The sequence below is a fragment of the Dromiciops gliroides genome, chromosome 1 (assembly GCF_019393635.1).
Source record: "Dromiciops gliroides isolate mDroGli1 chromosome 1, mDroGli1.pri, whole genome shotgun sequence".
NCBI classification, from domain to species: Eukaryota; Metazoa; Chordata; class Mammalia; order Microbiotheria; family Microbiotheriidae; genus Dromiciops; species Dromiciops gliroides.
Window position 1 is genome coordinate 488592357 of NC_057861.1, and position 15185 is coordinate 488607541.

At 38.6% G+C, this 15185-nt stretch overlaps 1 protein-coding gene across 1 annotated transcript in view; it reads right to left on the reverse strand.

Moving 5' to 3' along the window:
- Positions 1 to 15185, reverse strand: part of MELK (maternal embryonic leucine zipper kinase) — a 76897-nt gene that overhangs the window by 11764 nt on the left and 49948 nt on the right. The window contains exons 7-10 of the mRNA XM_043976626.1: positions 8705 to 8773; positions 7152 to 7250; positions 5113 to 5199; positions 2655 to 2786 (exon numbers count right to left, since the gene is read on the reverse strand). Coding sequence (XP_043832561.1) covers positions 2655 to 2786; positions 5113 to 5199; positions 7152 to 7250; positions 8705 to 8773 — 387 coding nt within the window. The remainder of the gene's footprint in view (positions 1 to 2654; positions 2787 to 5112; positions 5200 to 7151; positions 7251 to 8704; positions 8774 to 15185) is intronic.

The following is a 15185-nucleotide window of genomic DNA, read 5'->3' on the forward strand; positions in this document are numbered from 1 at the left end:
TTTCATTAGTGTGTTTAAGTTGAATAGTTTATATGTAATTTTAAATTAATTTGTACTTAAGAGAAAACCCTTGTACCATTTTGGGAGTCTTTAAAGCCATCTCTGTAAATGAAATATCTTCACATGGTTCATAAATAAGTGGTAATTCCAAGGTGTCAAATTCATAATTATCATTATTGTGGGTTACATGTTTAAACTCAGTTTTTTTTTTAAACTATTCAGTGGCTGGGATAGGGGAGGTAAGAAATGGTTAAACGGATTATGTAGAAAAACTATAGTTTGAGAATTATTAAATTAGTTAGGCTCTCTTAGGGGCTGGGAGAACCTTTCTGAACCAACCACTTTTTCAAACTGTAAGATATATTTTCACATTTAAGATGATTCCATGGGATCTTACAGCTGGGAAAGATCTCAAAGGCTATCTAACCCAATTCATATCTGAAAATAAATCTCTTCTGGAGCATCCCTGAGAGGCAGTCAGTCACCTAGCCTCTACTTTATAAGTCTTTCTTTTCATCAGACCTAAATCTGCCTGCTTGAAAATTCTACCCCACTGCTTCGAAATATGCCCTCTAGAACCAAGGAAGAAGTCTAATCAATCCTCCACATGAAAAAAAAGAAAAAGACAAATATTGGAGGGGATATGGAAAAATAGGGACACTAATGCACTATTATTGGTGGAGTTGTGAACTAGTCCAACTATTCTGAAGAATAATATGTAACTTTGCTCAAAGAGCTATAAAAGTGTGCATCCCCTTTGACCCAGCATTATTACCCCCTGGTCTATCTACCCCAAGGATATCAAAGGAAAAGGAAAAGGAACTATTTGGGTTTTTGTTTGTTTGTTTGTTTGTTTAGTGAGGCAATTGGGGTTAAGTGACTTGCCCAGGGTCACACAGCTAGTAAGTGTTAAGTGTGAGGCCGGATTTGAACTCAGGTACTCCTGACTCCAGGGCCAGTGCTCTATCCACTGCGCCACCTAGCTGTCCGAAAAGGAACTATTTGTACAAAAATATTTCTAGCAACTCTTTTCATGGTGACAAAGAATTGGAAATTGAAGGGATGCTCATCAATTGGGAAATGGCTAAACAAGATGTGGTATATGGCTGTGACAGAAAACTCTTATGCTATAAGAAATGATGAGGGGTGATAGAAGAGGATCTCCAAATCCAAGAAAAAAAAAGAAAGAAAGAACTGTGGAGTATAGATGCTGATTGAACCATATTATTTCTTTTGTTTTGGGTGCTGTTGGTTTTTTTTTTTCTTTCTATTTTGAGGTTTTGCATCACTGCTCTGATTCTTTCTCTTGTAACAGGATTAATGCAGAAATAGGATTAATGTTATTATGTGTATATATGTGTGTATATATATATATATATATCTATATGTATATGTATAGAGATATATAGATATAACCTATATCAGATTACCTGCTGTCTAGGGGAGGGGGGAGGGAGGGGGGGAGGGAGGGGTGGGAGGGAGAAAAATCTGAAATTGTAAAGCATGTATAAACAAAAGTTGAGAACTATCTTTACATGTAATGGAAAAAATAAAATACCTCATACATAAAAAAAATAAAAAGAGAAAAAAAAATAAAAAGAGAAAAAAGATACAAATGAATGATAAAACTATATTCACATGTAATTAATAAATATTTAATGAAATACAAAAAAAAAAAAAGAAATGATGAGGGGAATGATTTCAAAAAACTGGGAAGTCTTACATAAACTCATGCAAAGTAAAGTGAGCAGAACCAGGAGAGCACAATAATAGCAATACTATAATGATGATTCATTGTGCAAGATTTAGCAACTCTAATCAAAACAATTCCAAAGGATCTATGATGAAAAATGCTATCTTTTCTTGCTTGGGGTGGGGGTGGGGGGCCCACGGGGGTTAGTGCAACATGGCTAATGTGAAATGTTTTGCATGACCTCACATGCATAATTGATATCATATTGCTTGACTTCTCAGTGGATAGGGGAGGGGCTGGAAGGAGGGAGAGAATTTAGAAGTCAAAAAAATGTTTTAAATGAATGTTAAAAATAAATTTATTTCAAAAAAAAAAGAAAGAAAGAAACTAACTGTGAGGACCTAGGATCCAATCTTGCCTTTTACTCCTACTATGTAACCATGAACAGGTCATTTAATTTTTCTGAATCTCAATTTCTTCATCTGTAAATTGGACATAACAATGACTATAGTACCTCCCTCCTAAGGTATTGGGGACCCAAATGTGACTTGTACAGAATACTATAGAAGAGATTCAACCATTAGGTTGGGTATATTGAATTAGATGACTTCTAACATTTCTTCCAATTCTATAATTCTGTCATCTTATGTCTGGTCAGCCCTTTCTTTGTAATATCATTCATATCTGACCTTTTATTCTTTCCAGTTATCACCCAGTCCAGGCTCACATCATCTCATACCAAAGAGCAATCTCCCAGCCTAACTTCTAAATTGTCAATTTTTCTACCCAAAGCTCCTCTTGTTAAGAATTTTTAATAATTAACTTCTTGAAAATGTTTTTAAATAGTTCTATTCTGGTTTCTTCTCACTGGCAAATTCAGCTATTCAAACAGTAAAACCGTCTCATAACAGTGAGAATTAAGGACTTACCACATTATGCAATAAAAAGACCTAAAAGTTACCTGTAGCTCCTTGAATGAAGGAACACTAGTTTGTTCTCCACTGACAGATGGAAGCCTTAATCGAACTGGCTTTCCATGAGCTTTCTTAGCAAGAAGTAGGTGATAGGTAGCTGTGAGTTGATCATATTGCCACTGGGGAAAAACAAACATACAACTGTTTGGAATACAAATATACTGATTTCTGAAACAACAAGCTATTACTAGAACTGAGTAACTCTCAGCCCTACTATAAGATATGCACTCTGTATGAAGGATCAGCAAACTGCTCCTTCATTCATGCACTACTCAATAAAATATTGATTTGGCAAACTCCTTACTTTGCAAGTTAGAAAAACAAAAGAAAATTTTAAACATTTTTTTAAAAAAATACTGAAGGGGCAGCTAGGTGGCGCAGTGGATAGAGCACTGACCCTGGAGTCAGGAGGATGTGAGTTCAAATCCGGCCTCAGACACTTGACATTTACTAGCTGTGTGACCCTGGGCAAGTCACTTAACCCCAATTGCCTCACCAAAAAAAAAAAAATACTGAAGAAAGTTTTATGTATCTCTACTACAATTTCCTTTCATTTAAATATGCAAGAATGAATATATCTATTTCAAAAAAAGATCACTGAGAGGACAATCACATGCTATAAAGTTAGAAAGCTTAAAGAGCAGAAAATAAATTAAAAGTTCATGATTATATGATTCATAAAAATGGGCACGATGTTACACTACAATGTTACATGTAAAGTAAGAATAAAACAGCATGACAATAGGTAAACTAGAAATTCACAAAGATCTACTTTGGATATGTATGAAATAAAAGACAGAAACAGTTGAGTGAGAAGAGAGAAAGTAGAGATAATAAACACACACAGCTTTTTCTACGTGTTTGGCTGAGAAAAGGGAAAAAGAGCAACAATTTCAAGGATTTTTTTTTTTTTGAAGATGGGAGATATTTGGGAATGTCTGAAGAATCTGTGAGAAAATAATTATTTTTTTTTTAAGTGAGGCAATTGGGGTTAAGTGACTTGCCCAGGGTCACACAGCTAGTATGTGTTAAGTGTCTGAGGCCGGATTTGAACTCAGGCACTCCTGACTCCAGGGCCGGTGTTCTATCCACTGCGCCACCTAGCTGCCCCGAGAAAATAATTATTAATAATAGATTTCTAGGAGAAACCCAGACATTAGTTTTAGCTGCTCTCTCCCCCTCACCCAAGAAACCTGATGGGGATGAGTTCACATGAACAAAAGGAATGCAGATTGATTCTTTTGTTTAGTTAGGGGAAGAAGCACCTAATCTTTGGAACCTGCCCTCTCTAAGACCAACCCTCAATTCATGTCAATCAATGGAGCTAAATGATGCTATAACCAATCAACTTAGATCAATGTATGGTGACCTGCATCTATCTAAAGGGGATAAAACCTCTGGACACACTTTTACTCCCCATGTACCCTCCTCTCTCTTTCTCTTGCTGCTCACCCTCTTGGCTCAGAGGACTGTTTCTTAGGAGTATGTAATTGTTAGGCCTGTAAGCCTGTGGCTAGTGGGGAAATCAGGGAGACACGTGGTCAATATTTTGCTAATATGTAATATTAATTAATAACACTCACTTTTCAAAATGGGTGCAATAGCCATTAATTTATAAATAGCAAATAATTCTATAAAGCACACTATAGCCACAAATAAGTTAGCTAACACAAATCCAGTATAGAGAGAGGTTTAAGGGACATCTGCTGGAGGAGGGTATGAGATAAAGCCTTGATAAGAAGGGTCACCTCATTATCAGAGACTGGAGTAAAAATGAGTGGAAACTGGTATCAAGAGGTTTTGAGATGAAGAAAAGAAAGAACTTATGGCAAATGGCCTTAATTTTCTTAGTAAAATAAGAGGTAAGGTAAGAGCAGGGAATATGAGAAGCTTGAGAAAAGAAGAGACAGTTTAGAATAGTTTCTACGGGAATAAACTATGGAATCAATTGAGGAAGAATAAAAGGATTGCCTTGCTGCAGCGAGAGCCCCATGGAAGATGGATAACATGAATTTATAGTGTGTCCTGTCAGCACAATTGTATGATTTATTCTCTAGCTCTGTTCAGTAAAAGCAAAAGAGACATCAGATGGTGGGAGTAATTCATATATGGAGTTTGACAAGGGATGAGTGGCAAGGTGGAAAAAGACTGGAGAGTAAAGGAGAGTGTGGGGATTAATTGGTTACCTACAGGAATAATGTGCTATCACTACAACTCTATCTCAAATCAGTGTGTTTGGCATACTATCCTAATTTTACTGAAGGCCAGAAAATATCAGAAGAATTATGAGTAGGAATAATGCTGAAACTTAAAATAAGTTCATTTTCAATATGTTTGCAATAAAGACAATTGGTAAGTATTCATATTGGGCTCATAAAAACAGGAATAACATTTTGAATGAAATAGACAAAAACCAACAATACTGTAGCAAATAATTGTTCTTACCAATGAAATTAAGTCTTCCATTATCTGTCTGTTGTGTTTATGATATACCGAAAGTTCTACAACACAGTCTTCATCAAGACGTCCATACTACAATGGCAACATGAATAATTAGATTAACAAAAATTCTGTTGGAAATTAAAATAGAACACTAGTTTTATTCATTAGTATTTAGCATCACTAAATAAAAACAATGTGGGACACAGCTATGTTGAGGTCACAGATTCCCCAGTGCTCAGTGTCTCTACTCTAGAAAACAAGAAGGAAAAAGCAGCGATAAGGCTATGCCTCAATCATCATTACTAGTTATTCCAACTGCAGCATACTTAGGTAAGGGGGAAGGCAGAGAGAGGGAGAACCAGGCCTACAATTGAAATGGCTGAGAAAGAATGGAGAAAGAAGAATTAGGATAGGAGGACATGAGAGCTGCAGAACAAAGAGGCACAGTGCATGAATGAGGCAAGGGTTGAGATGGAGAAGACCGTAAGTGTGGTACAAAACTTACTGGGAAAGAGAGAATCTGATCTAATATCCATTGATGACAGAAACAAGGATCTAGACAAGATGGAGTGAATTTTAAAGGCAGAGAGGTAGTTGCTGAACAATGGTACAGAAAGAGAATCAGAAAGTAGCAGTTGGAAGCAAGAAACATTTTGCTAACTCCTAGTCCTTGCCCTATAGGTAAGGAAACATCAGAACAGGAACAGCCAGTCTTGGAGAACGTGTCACAAGAATTTGGCATCTTTAAGAGAAGGCTAGAGATCAATGAAATGATGGGAGAAAAATAAAAAGAAGTTTAGGTTAAAGGGAAGTGGGTTAGCAAGACAGATAAGTTCCAGAAGAAACACTAGAAAGGGGAAGACAAGAAGATAAGGAGTGGAGAGAGCCAGATGTATTTCCGGGGGCAGAGAAAGGAACACAGCTTCTGCTACTGATTCCCCCTCTGATCCCAAGAGGCCTGTGGGTCCCAAAGCAAGGTGACACTCTGAGAGCAATATGGTCCACTGGGAACATGGATACAACCCTGCTGAGGGATCAAGCCCTGGCAGCATCATGTTAGTTCCAGCTCTGTGACCCAAGTACAGTAACTAGATAAAAGGGAACTGCAAGTGTTAGAAGCAGATCTTGTATCACAAAGATCACCATATTGTAGATAATGTATGTATTTAGGCAAGAACTGCTACTGTTCTATTAAAAGATAGTTTATATTCTTTCTCACAATAGCTAAACGTCCTAAGATACTTATTTTTTCTACCATGGTCCTAAATATGGGGGGATTTTTTTTTTTTTTACGATAGATAAGGAAAATATACACCTACACTCTTTCATCCAAAATGTCATCTTTATTTTATTTCATGTTGTTACAGCACCTTATTTCACTAGGTTTATGGGTGGGACTAGAAACTGAGATTCTATTTAAAAAAAAACTCCTTGCATGGAGAAGTGACGACACCCAATGGCCATGTGTAGGCATTTTACATTGTCTACTTTCATAATGTCATTAGATCATCACAGGATCATAGGATTTTAGAACTGAAAGGGAACTTAAAAGATTACAATTACTAAAGTACTAAAAAAAAAGGAAATCATTCTAATTGCTACAGACAACTGCAACCATACAAGAGACCAATTATTGCATTTACATTATTGCAATTAATAGCTCTTGAAATCAAATTTTAGCTGTGATGTTCATAGTTCATGTATTGCTAAGACAAAAGAAGAATGAGCTTAGTTAGGCTAGAGGGAAGGGAACAAGATCTTTTTAGAATCCAGTTGCAGAATTATAAAAATAGTAACGGTATAGTGAGAATGAGAGAGGAGTAGTGGCAATCCTGCTCTGGATTTCCAAGGATTTCTAGGGTATAGTCATATCAGCTGAGGATAAGAATACAAAGGTAGAGAACCAAACAGATCATCATCACAGAACTCATCACTTAGCATTTTAATACATCCTAATATTTGATGGGGATTAGACCATTGAAAGAAATGATTTTTTTTTAAAAAACACAAAACAATATAAATAATACTATCATGATACTCACTGGATATTTACTCTGCCATTCAACAGGACACAAGTTATCTTGCATGATCCAGGGGTGGCTCAGCAGATGTTTCACAGAAATCCGTTTCTTTGGGTCCACCTAGTGGCCATTGAGAATTGGCCAGAGATTACCTTTTTCAAATGGATAGAATACTTTTTCTCCTAAAGGCTCAAACTTCATTCGAACAGTGAAAAACTTTATAATCACGAATATGCCATGTTGCACTGAAGATGGTATAAGATCTTCTGAAATGTGAATCCAGTTAAAAAACAAAACAAAATCCTATAACTATCAATACTGGCTTTCAAGTTAAGTGCCTAGCAGAACTTACTTTATTGATATAGACATTATTCATAAAGTTAAGCCAGTATATCTATTATAACATATGTTTTTGCCCAAAAATATATCCTTAGGAAATATTCACCAATTTAATACTTAGTCAATCACAATGTTGAGTGCCATATATTAAGTATACAAGATCACTTTTCCAAAAACTTACAACCAAATAAAACATTTCAAAAAGGATAAATTCCTATTATATCTATATAGTTTTCAGATGTAAGGATGACGGGGGGGGGGGGGGGGGAATCAATGTGCAAGTACTTATTATGCACCTACTGTGGGTGTTGAGTATTTTTTATTAGTTAAAAGCCAAAGCTCAACACCCTTTTAGACATGAGTAAGAGTTTTAATTTCTCAGAGGAAACCCTGGAACAAGCCAAGGAGAATTTAGAGAAAAGCTTCCAAAACAGTCTGTGTTAAGCCCAGAGCTCTGGTTTGGGCTCACAGGTCCTACTTAGAAATTAAGATCCTGAGAAATATCTTATTCACAATCTAGTAATTATTTAATGAATTCTCACAATAGCCCTTAAAGATTATTCTCTCCATTGTATATATGAGAAGGTGAGAGAGACATTAAATGACTTGCCTAAAGTACTCAATGACACAATGGAGATGAGAACCCAGGTCTCCCTTCTTTTAGCCCAACTTCTCTTTATTACATGAAGCTGCCTCCTCTATTTCATGTCATATGCCAAATAGACAAATATAGGGCTATAAGAGGGAAGAGAGGGGCTTGGGTCAATTAGAAAGTAGATAAAAGAGAGTAGATTTTGTTTAAAGTACAGATATAGGCACATATGATAGAGGCCTCAAAAACCTAGCATGTGTACTTTAATTCAATGAAGGAATCCAGTTACGTTTTTTATGAAAGATAATAGGGTAAAAACAGGGAAGAAGTCATTATTTGGGGTTAGGGAGAATAGCATTAGTCCCTTAAAGTTCTTAATCTTAATTTTTTTTTTAATTTTTTGCAGGGCAATGAGAGTTAAGTGAATCGCCCAGGGTCACACAGCTAGTAAGTGTCAAGTGTTTGAGGTTGGATTGGAACTCAGGTCCTTCTGAATCCAGGGCCAGTACTCTATCCACTGCACCACCTAGCTGCCCCCCTTAAAGTTCTTAACAAGGAAAAGACTTAATACAACCTGAAAATTGTTCAGAATAGAAAGTAGTTGATTTCATTAGATCAAAAATTACTTAAAAGTAAATTTTACCTGCAGCATCTGTTGAAGAAGTAGAATACTACCAGGAGACAGCCATTTTGGAATGTCATATTTTCCTCGCTAAAGAAAACACAGTTAAAGTAGGTTAGATTTAATTATTCTTGACAGATTTCCTGGTAATATATTGATTTAGTAAAAGTTTACAGAAATATAGGGGAAGCAATTTTTAAGAAAAATGTTTTAATTTTCCCCAATTACATGTTAAAACAATTTTTAACATTTGGAGGGGTTTTTTTTAAACGTTTGCGTTCCAAATACTATTCCTTCTTCCTTCCTTCTCCCCTCCTCCCCTGCCCCGACAGTAAGCAATTCAATATAGGTTACACATGTGCAATCAGGTACAACATTTCCATATTAGTCATTTTGTACTAGAAGACTCAAACAAACAAAAAAAAAGAATGAAAGAAACTGGGAAATAGCATGCTTCAGTCTGTATTTGGCCAATATTAGTTCTTTCTCTGGACGTGGAGACCATCATGAGTTTTTTGGAATTGTCTGGGATCATTGTATTGATGAGAATGGCTAAATTATTCATAGTTCTTCATTGTAAAATATTGCTGTTACTGTGTACAATGTTCTCAAGGTTTTGCTCACTTCACTCCCTGCTCATCATTTCATATAGCACAATAATATACTACAACTTGTTCAGTCATTCCCCAACTGAAGGGCATCCCCTCAATTTCCAATTCTTAGCCATCGCAAAAAGAACTGCTATAAATATTTTGGTACAAATAGGTCCTTTTCCCATTAAAAAAAAAATCTTTGGGATACATGCCTAGTAGTGGTATTGCTGAATCAAAGATTGCACACAATTTTATAGTCCTTTGGGCATAGTTCCAAACTGCTCTCCAGAATGGTTGGATCAGTTCATAACTCCACCAACAGTGCATTTTAGTGTTCCAGTTTTCCCACATTCCCTCCAACATTGCTCATTTTCCTTTTTTATCATATTAGCCAATCTGATAGATGTGAGGTGGTACATCAGAGATATTTTAATTTGTATTTCTCTAATCTGTATGGAGATAAAATTCTAGTTAGTCTGTCTAAAATATCTAATGAGTGGTTGCCAATAAATTATAAGCTTTAGCAAGAGTTAGACTTTTAAGCATTTATTAAGGAGAATAAGAATTTGGTGAAGAGAAAGAGAAAGGCCTAGATTCATCTATCTATTAAAGGGAGAGCGCATTTCTAGCTCCACTCTCCACCAGAGTCCTGATGAAAGAGAGGGAGAGCACCAGCCTCACCCCCTCTTCCTCCCACAAGCAAACATCACTTTCTGACGCCAAAGAAAAGCCACATGTCTTGCCCTCAGGCGCCTTCTCTTCATGGCATAGCTTTCCTACAGTAACTCTCCAGCAGGTGGCGTCATTCCAATCGTTACAAATCAATAGTGATTTAGAATATTTTTATATAACTATAGATAATTTTGATTTCTTTTTCTGAAAACTACCTGTTCATATCCCTTGACCATTTATCAATTGGTAGAATGAGTTATATTCCTATAAATTTGACTCGGTTCTCTACATATTTGAGAAATAAAGCCTTTATCAGAGATACCTGCTGTAAAAAACTTTCTCAGATTTTGACTTTCCTTCTAATTTTGGTTACATTGGATTTGTGCAAAAACATTTTAATTTTATATAATCAAAATTATCTGTTTTATATTTCATAATACTCTCTATATCCTGTTTGATTCTAAATTCTTCCCTTATCCATATATCTGAGAGGTCTTCTAATTTGCTTATGTATTCATTCACTCTTTATGTGTAAATAATATACCCACTTTGACTTCATCTTGCTATATAGTGTGAGATGTTGGTCAATACCTAGTTTCTGCCATTCTGTTTTCCAGTAGGGAAGCAATTTTTTTCCTTTAGGGAATAGGAACATTTACAGCATACTGCAGAGTCAACTCTCAATTACACTAGCAGAAGAAAGCAGTGGTAAAGTAATGACAGTGAAAAGATTAGGTCTATTTGGCTTGTTAATATCACAAGATTTTTAGGTAACAAATGATAAATTTTAGCATTACTTTTTTTTTTAAGTTTGTAAACCTATAACATATCAATCAATAGTGAGAAGGAATGGCCTAGAAGTAAACTTGATATCAAGGCAGAGAAAAATGGGCCAGGATTTTAGAATAATAGTGGTTAATCCACAAAGCAGAGCATAATTTATCTGCATGCATGTTGACTACAGGGGGGTGCTGTGACACAACAAAACTCCTGAATGTTGCTTCTTGGAATCCATTTCTCCTTTCGAGAATGAATAAGACTTATTATACTTAGATAGACAGACAGACAGACATTCTATTAAACTAAAACATTCTGACCACCAGTTATAATCAGAATTTGGAGTCTGCCATTCAAGAAAGAATGGAGGGGGCAGCTAGGTGGCGCAGTGGATAGAGCACTGGCCCTGGATTCAGGAGTACCTGAGTTCAAATCCAGCCTCAGACACTTAACACTTACTAGCTGTGTGACCCTTGGGAAGTCACTTAACTCCAATTGCCTCACCAAAAAAAAAAAAGAAAGAAAGAAAGAATGAATGGATAAAATATGAATTCATTATAAGACAGGAAACAGACCTCTGATTTCAGAGGTACAGGGCGTTCCCTGTGAGCAATTTCCTCGACCAAAGGCAGGTCAGCACCTTCTGGGCAAATTACAGTCATAAGGCATTGCCTAGAGCACAGAGATGTTAATTGACTTACCTATGGTCATATAACCAGAATGTATCTCTGGGAGATGGAACCTCAGCTGAGGTCTCCCTGATTCTGAAGTCAGCTCTCTATCCACTATGCCATTCTGCCTCTCTCATTTTATTTTAATACCACATTAAATTGGGGACAAGTAAAGAATAGGATATATTAATTATCTATCCTACTCTCCTCCCAACTTTTGAAGACGTAATGAAAAAAGGTATTCATGCACAATTTCTCCCATAGTAAACTGCCACTGTGTGGTTGCTTGCAGAGTTGACTACCACAACACATATCAGGTGCCACTTAATCATCTGTCAGTATGATTACAAGAACATGTATGTATAATGTTTTAGAGAATCAATCTAGCTCCAGATCTAATCCTGGTACACCACTGAGAGGTTGTGTGATTGTATAGATATGAGAACCACATGCTTATAAGGAGCATTTCTGGTGATCAGATCTACAAAATCAAATTGTTTGCACACTTAGGAGCTTTGAATAACGAACAGGCTCATCAAATGTCCAAGATGGAGTCACTCATGACCAGAGCATTCCTACGACATATGTCTATTAGGGACACTAACCTTTTTTTCTTAATCACACAGCAGAGACACAGCCTAGAGAAGTTTTGAGCACAAGTAAAGAAGCAACTCCATGTGGCCCTCTAGTGGAAGTCTGTTGTACTGCAGAATTCCTGCTTGTAATCAGCCCCTACCTTCTTTCCAGGTAATGCCAAGATATTACTAACCAATCAAAATCAATCAGTAATCACTGAGCACCTACATACCAGTTCTCCTACTGGGAGGGAGGGGAGCAATGTTCACAAAGCTAAATAAGACAGAGCTCCACCAAGGACAATGAAGTCTAGATGTAGAGAGGGGCAAGTAAGGCAAGTCTACAGATAGCTATAACATTAGGCAAAGTTTAAGTTTCAGAGAGGAGATTACCTCCATCTGGGGGTGGGAGAAGTCAGGAAGGATTCATGAAAATGGTTACATCTGAAGTGGACCTTGAAGGGCAGGTGGGATTTTAAAAGACAGAACTGGATGGGAGAGTTAGTGTGACTGGCGACTATTCCAGGCAAAAGAAATAATGCAAGAAAAGTGCTGAGGCTGGAAAACGTTCAGGGTACAAATCTAGTCTCGCTTAGCTGTATGTATGTTTTTTGGTCCTATCCTTTCTTGCATCAAACTGTCTCTACTCTAGACACATCCCCTCCTCCTTCCCTGTATCTACACAACTTGCCCCTTTTTCCGGAACTCCCAATACCCAGAAACCTGCATGCTGGAAACTTCCCCACCACAGTCTCATTCATTAATTAGCACCTCTCTGCTTGTGACAGGAGGTATGAAAATAATCAGATACACCTGATCAAGACCCTCCCTATAAAAGACCCGGCCTTCCACATAACAGAGCAGCCCCCTTGAATGGAACTGCAGCTAGGAGAAATGGCAGGTCCCTGACACAAGCTGGGTCAGGACAGGAGGGCTACCTCTCCCTAAGTCATTAATCTCTTCTTCCTCCTGAGGTGACATGAAGACCATTTCATCTGAGACCCAGATGCCCTGAGCTGGCTAAGTGCCACTAAGATTGGGGTCACAGGCTAGGTCCAGTTGAAGATTTGGCTCCAAAGAGGGTCTGTTTCTCCCTTACAATAATGCCACCACCTGGAGCTGCTCCGAGAAAAAGCTCCCGATACACTCAGGTGTTTCCCAAATGTGAGCCAAAGGGGCCCCACTTTCTACTGAAGCATTGAAGGTACCAAAAGCATATCACACACACAACATACAAGGCATACATCCCAGTTGTCCTCTTGTCTCAAGTGACTGTGGATACATCTGGGTGTCTCAAGTGAGACACCTTCTGTAAATTAAAATGCACTTGTGACCAAAGCCCATTACTTTTTTAGCATTGATGGCTCATCTACATCATCTGTGGAAATTATCAGTTTCCCCAAAAGGCCATAATAGGAGGAAGCATCCAAAGTAGAGGCACCAGGCTCTTGGGGGCCATGGCCTCGCCCCTAGGGGTTATGGTCAACTAATTAAGAGGGTGAGAAGATAGATTACATCTCACTTTCACACAGGCAATCATGCGGCTTGTCTCCAATGCAACCACAACTATTCTTATTATCCAACCACCCTTCCATTCCTCAGCTTCCCTTCTTCTGAACTAAAGGTTGGCCCCTCAGAACCTAACTACTACCCATGTACCTATAGGAGCAGCTGTGCTGGTGACAATGGAAAATTCTGAACACCTCCCCATCTTATCCCCACCCAGCCCATCAGGTAGCCCTCAGAAGTCAAGTCAAGTCAAGTCATAATAAATGTTGACCTGATTCAGAAGATAGGCTCTAGGCTATTGGAGCAGTGATCTGTAAGATTCCCACCCCTTTTTGTTTGGGGCTGGACAGAATGAGTCACACAGGATGAGCAATAATAGATGGGCTGTTACAAGAGTGCAAATCTTTAGTACGTTATCCTTCCTCCTCTTCCAAATTTCCCTATTTCTATCAAGAGCACCACCATCTTCCCATTCCTCCTGTGGTCACAACGCTGGTGTCATCTTCAATTCCTCATATGTCCATGTCTTTTCATTCCCACCTCCACATCTCTCCTCTATGACCCCTTCTCTCTCCTCCCAGGGGCACTCACTCAGTTCAGGCCTCCAGTACCTCTTCCATAGGTTTCTGCAATAGTGCCTCATCACAGCACTTGAGTCCCTACCTCTAGTCTCTCCCCACTCACATCCAAAGTAAACTGGACTCAACACAACAGTCTCACTCCTTGAGTCAAGCGGGGCCCTCCTCACTTGCCCTGTTCTTTTTCATTTCTGTGTTGGCTAAGTTTGGTAACGGACATAATCACTGATGCACAGTAGGAGGAGGACAGACCACACCTGTGATTTCATTGCTACACGGAGCTCTCAAGTGAGGAAACTCTTTCTAGCAATGCAGGGCTGCCCCTTTTCTGCAACATTTTCTTAGAGGGGAGGGAAAGAACAGGTCACTCTCTCTATCTCCCTGGCTGGAAGTGCAGCAGCCACTCAGGGTAGGATCCCACTGTTGACCAGCACAAAAGCTCTGACCTGCTTTGAACTCCTGGGAGGGCTCATCATAGTGATGCTAGACTTGGTGCAGGTGGTCCAAGGAGGAGCACACAGCACAATGGCAGCCCAGCCCTCTGGGACCTAAGAGCTGACTAGATCAGGAAGAAGTTAAAAGACTTAGCTATGGTCACACACCCAGTATGTGGCAAAGGCAGGACTAGATCCCAGGTCTCCCTGGCTTCCAAGTAGGTTGGCTGGTATATAATAAAAATGTTTGGAGAGGGGGCAGCTAGGTGGCGCGGTGGATAAAGCACTGACCCTGGATTCAGAAGGACCTGAGTTCAAATCCAGCCTCAGACACTTGACACTTACTAGCTGTGTGACCCTGGGCAAATCACTTAACTCTCATTGCCCCACCCAAAAAAAAAAAAATGTTTGGAGACCTCCGATAGATAGCAACCAGAAAATTCAACACATAACCAACCAGAAGTTAGGCTCTGGCTATTACATGGAAAACCCTAAAGACCAGCCTCTGGACAGCCACTGTACCTCCAGTGTCCCAGGCCTTCTTAGCTACAGGCAGCTTGGACACAAGGGTCTTAACTGGCAGAGTCCCAGCTCTTTGGAAACACAAGGCACAGCCTAAAACCAAAGACATGCTAAAGCTGTAGCCCTCACTTTCAGTTTAAATTGAACAGGCACAGGGGTGGCTAGGTGGCG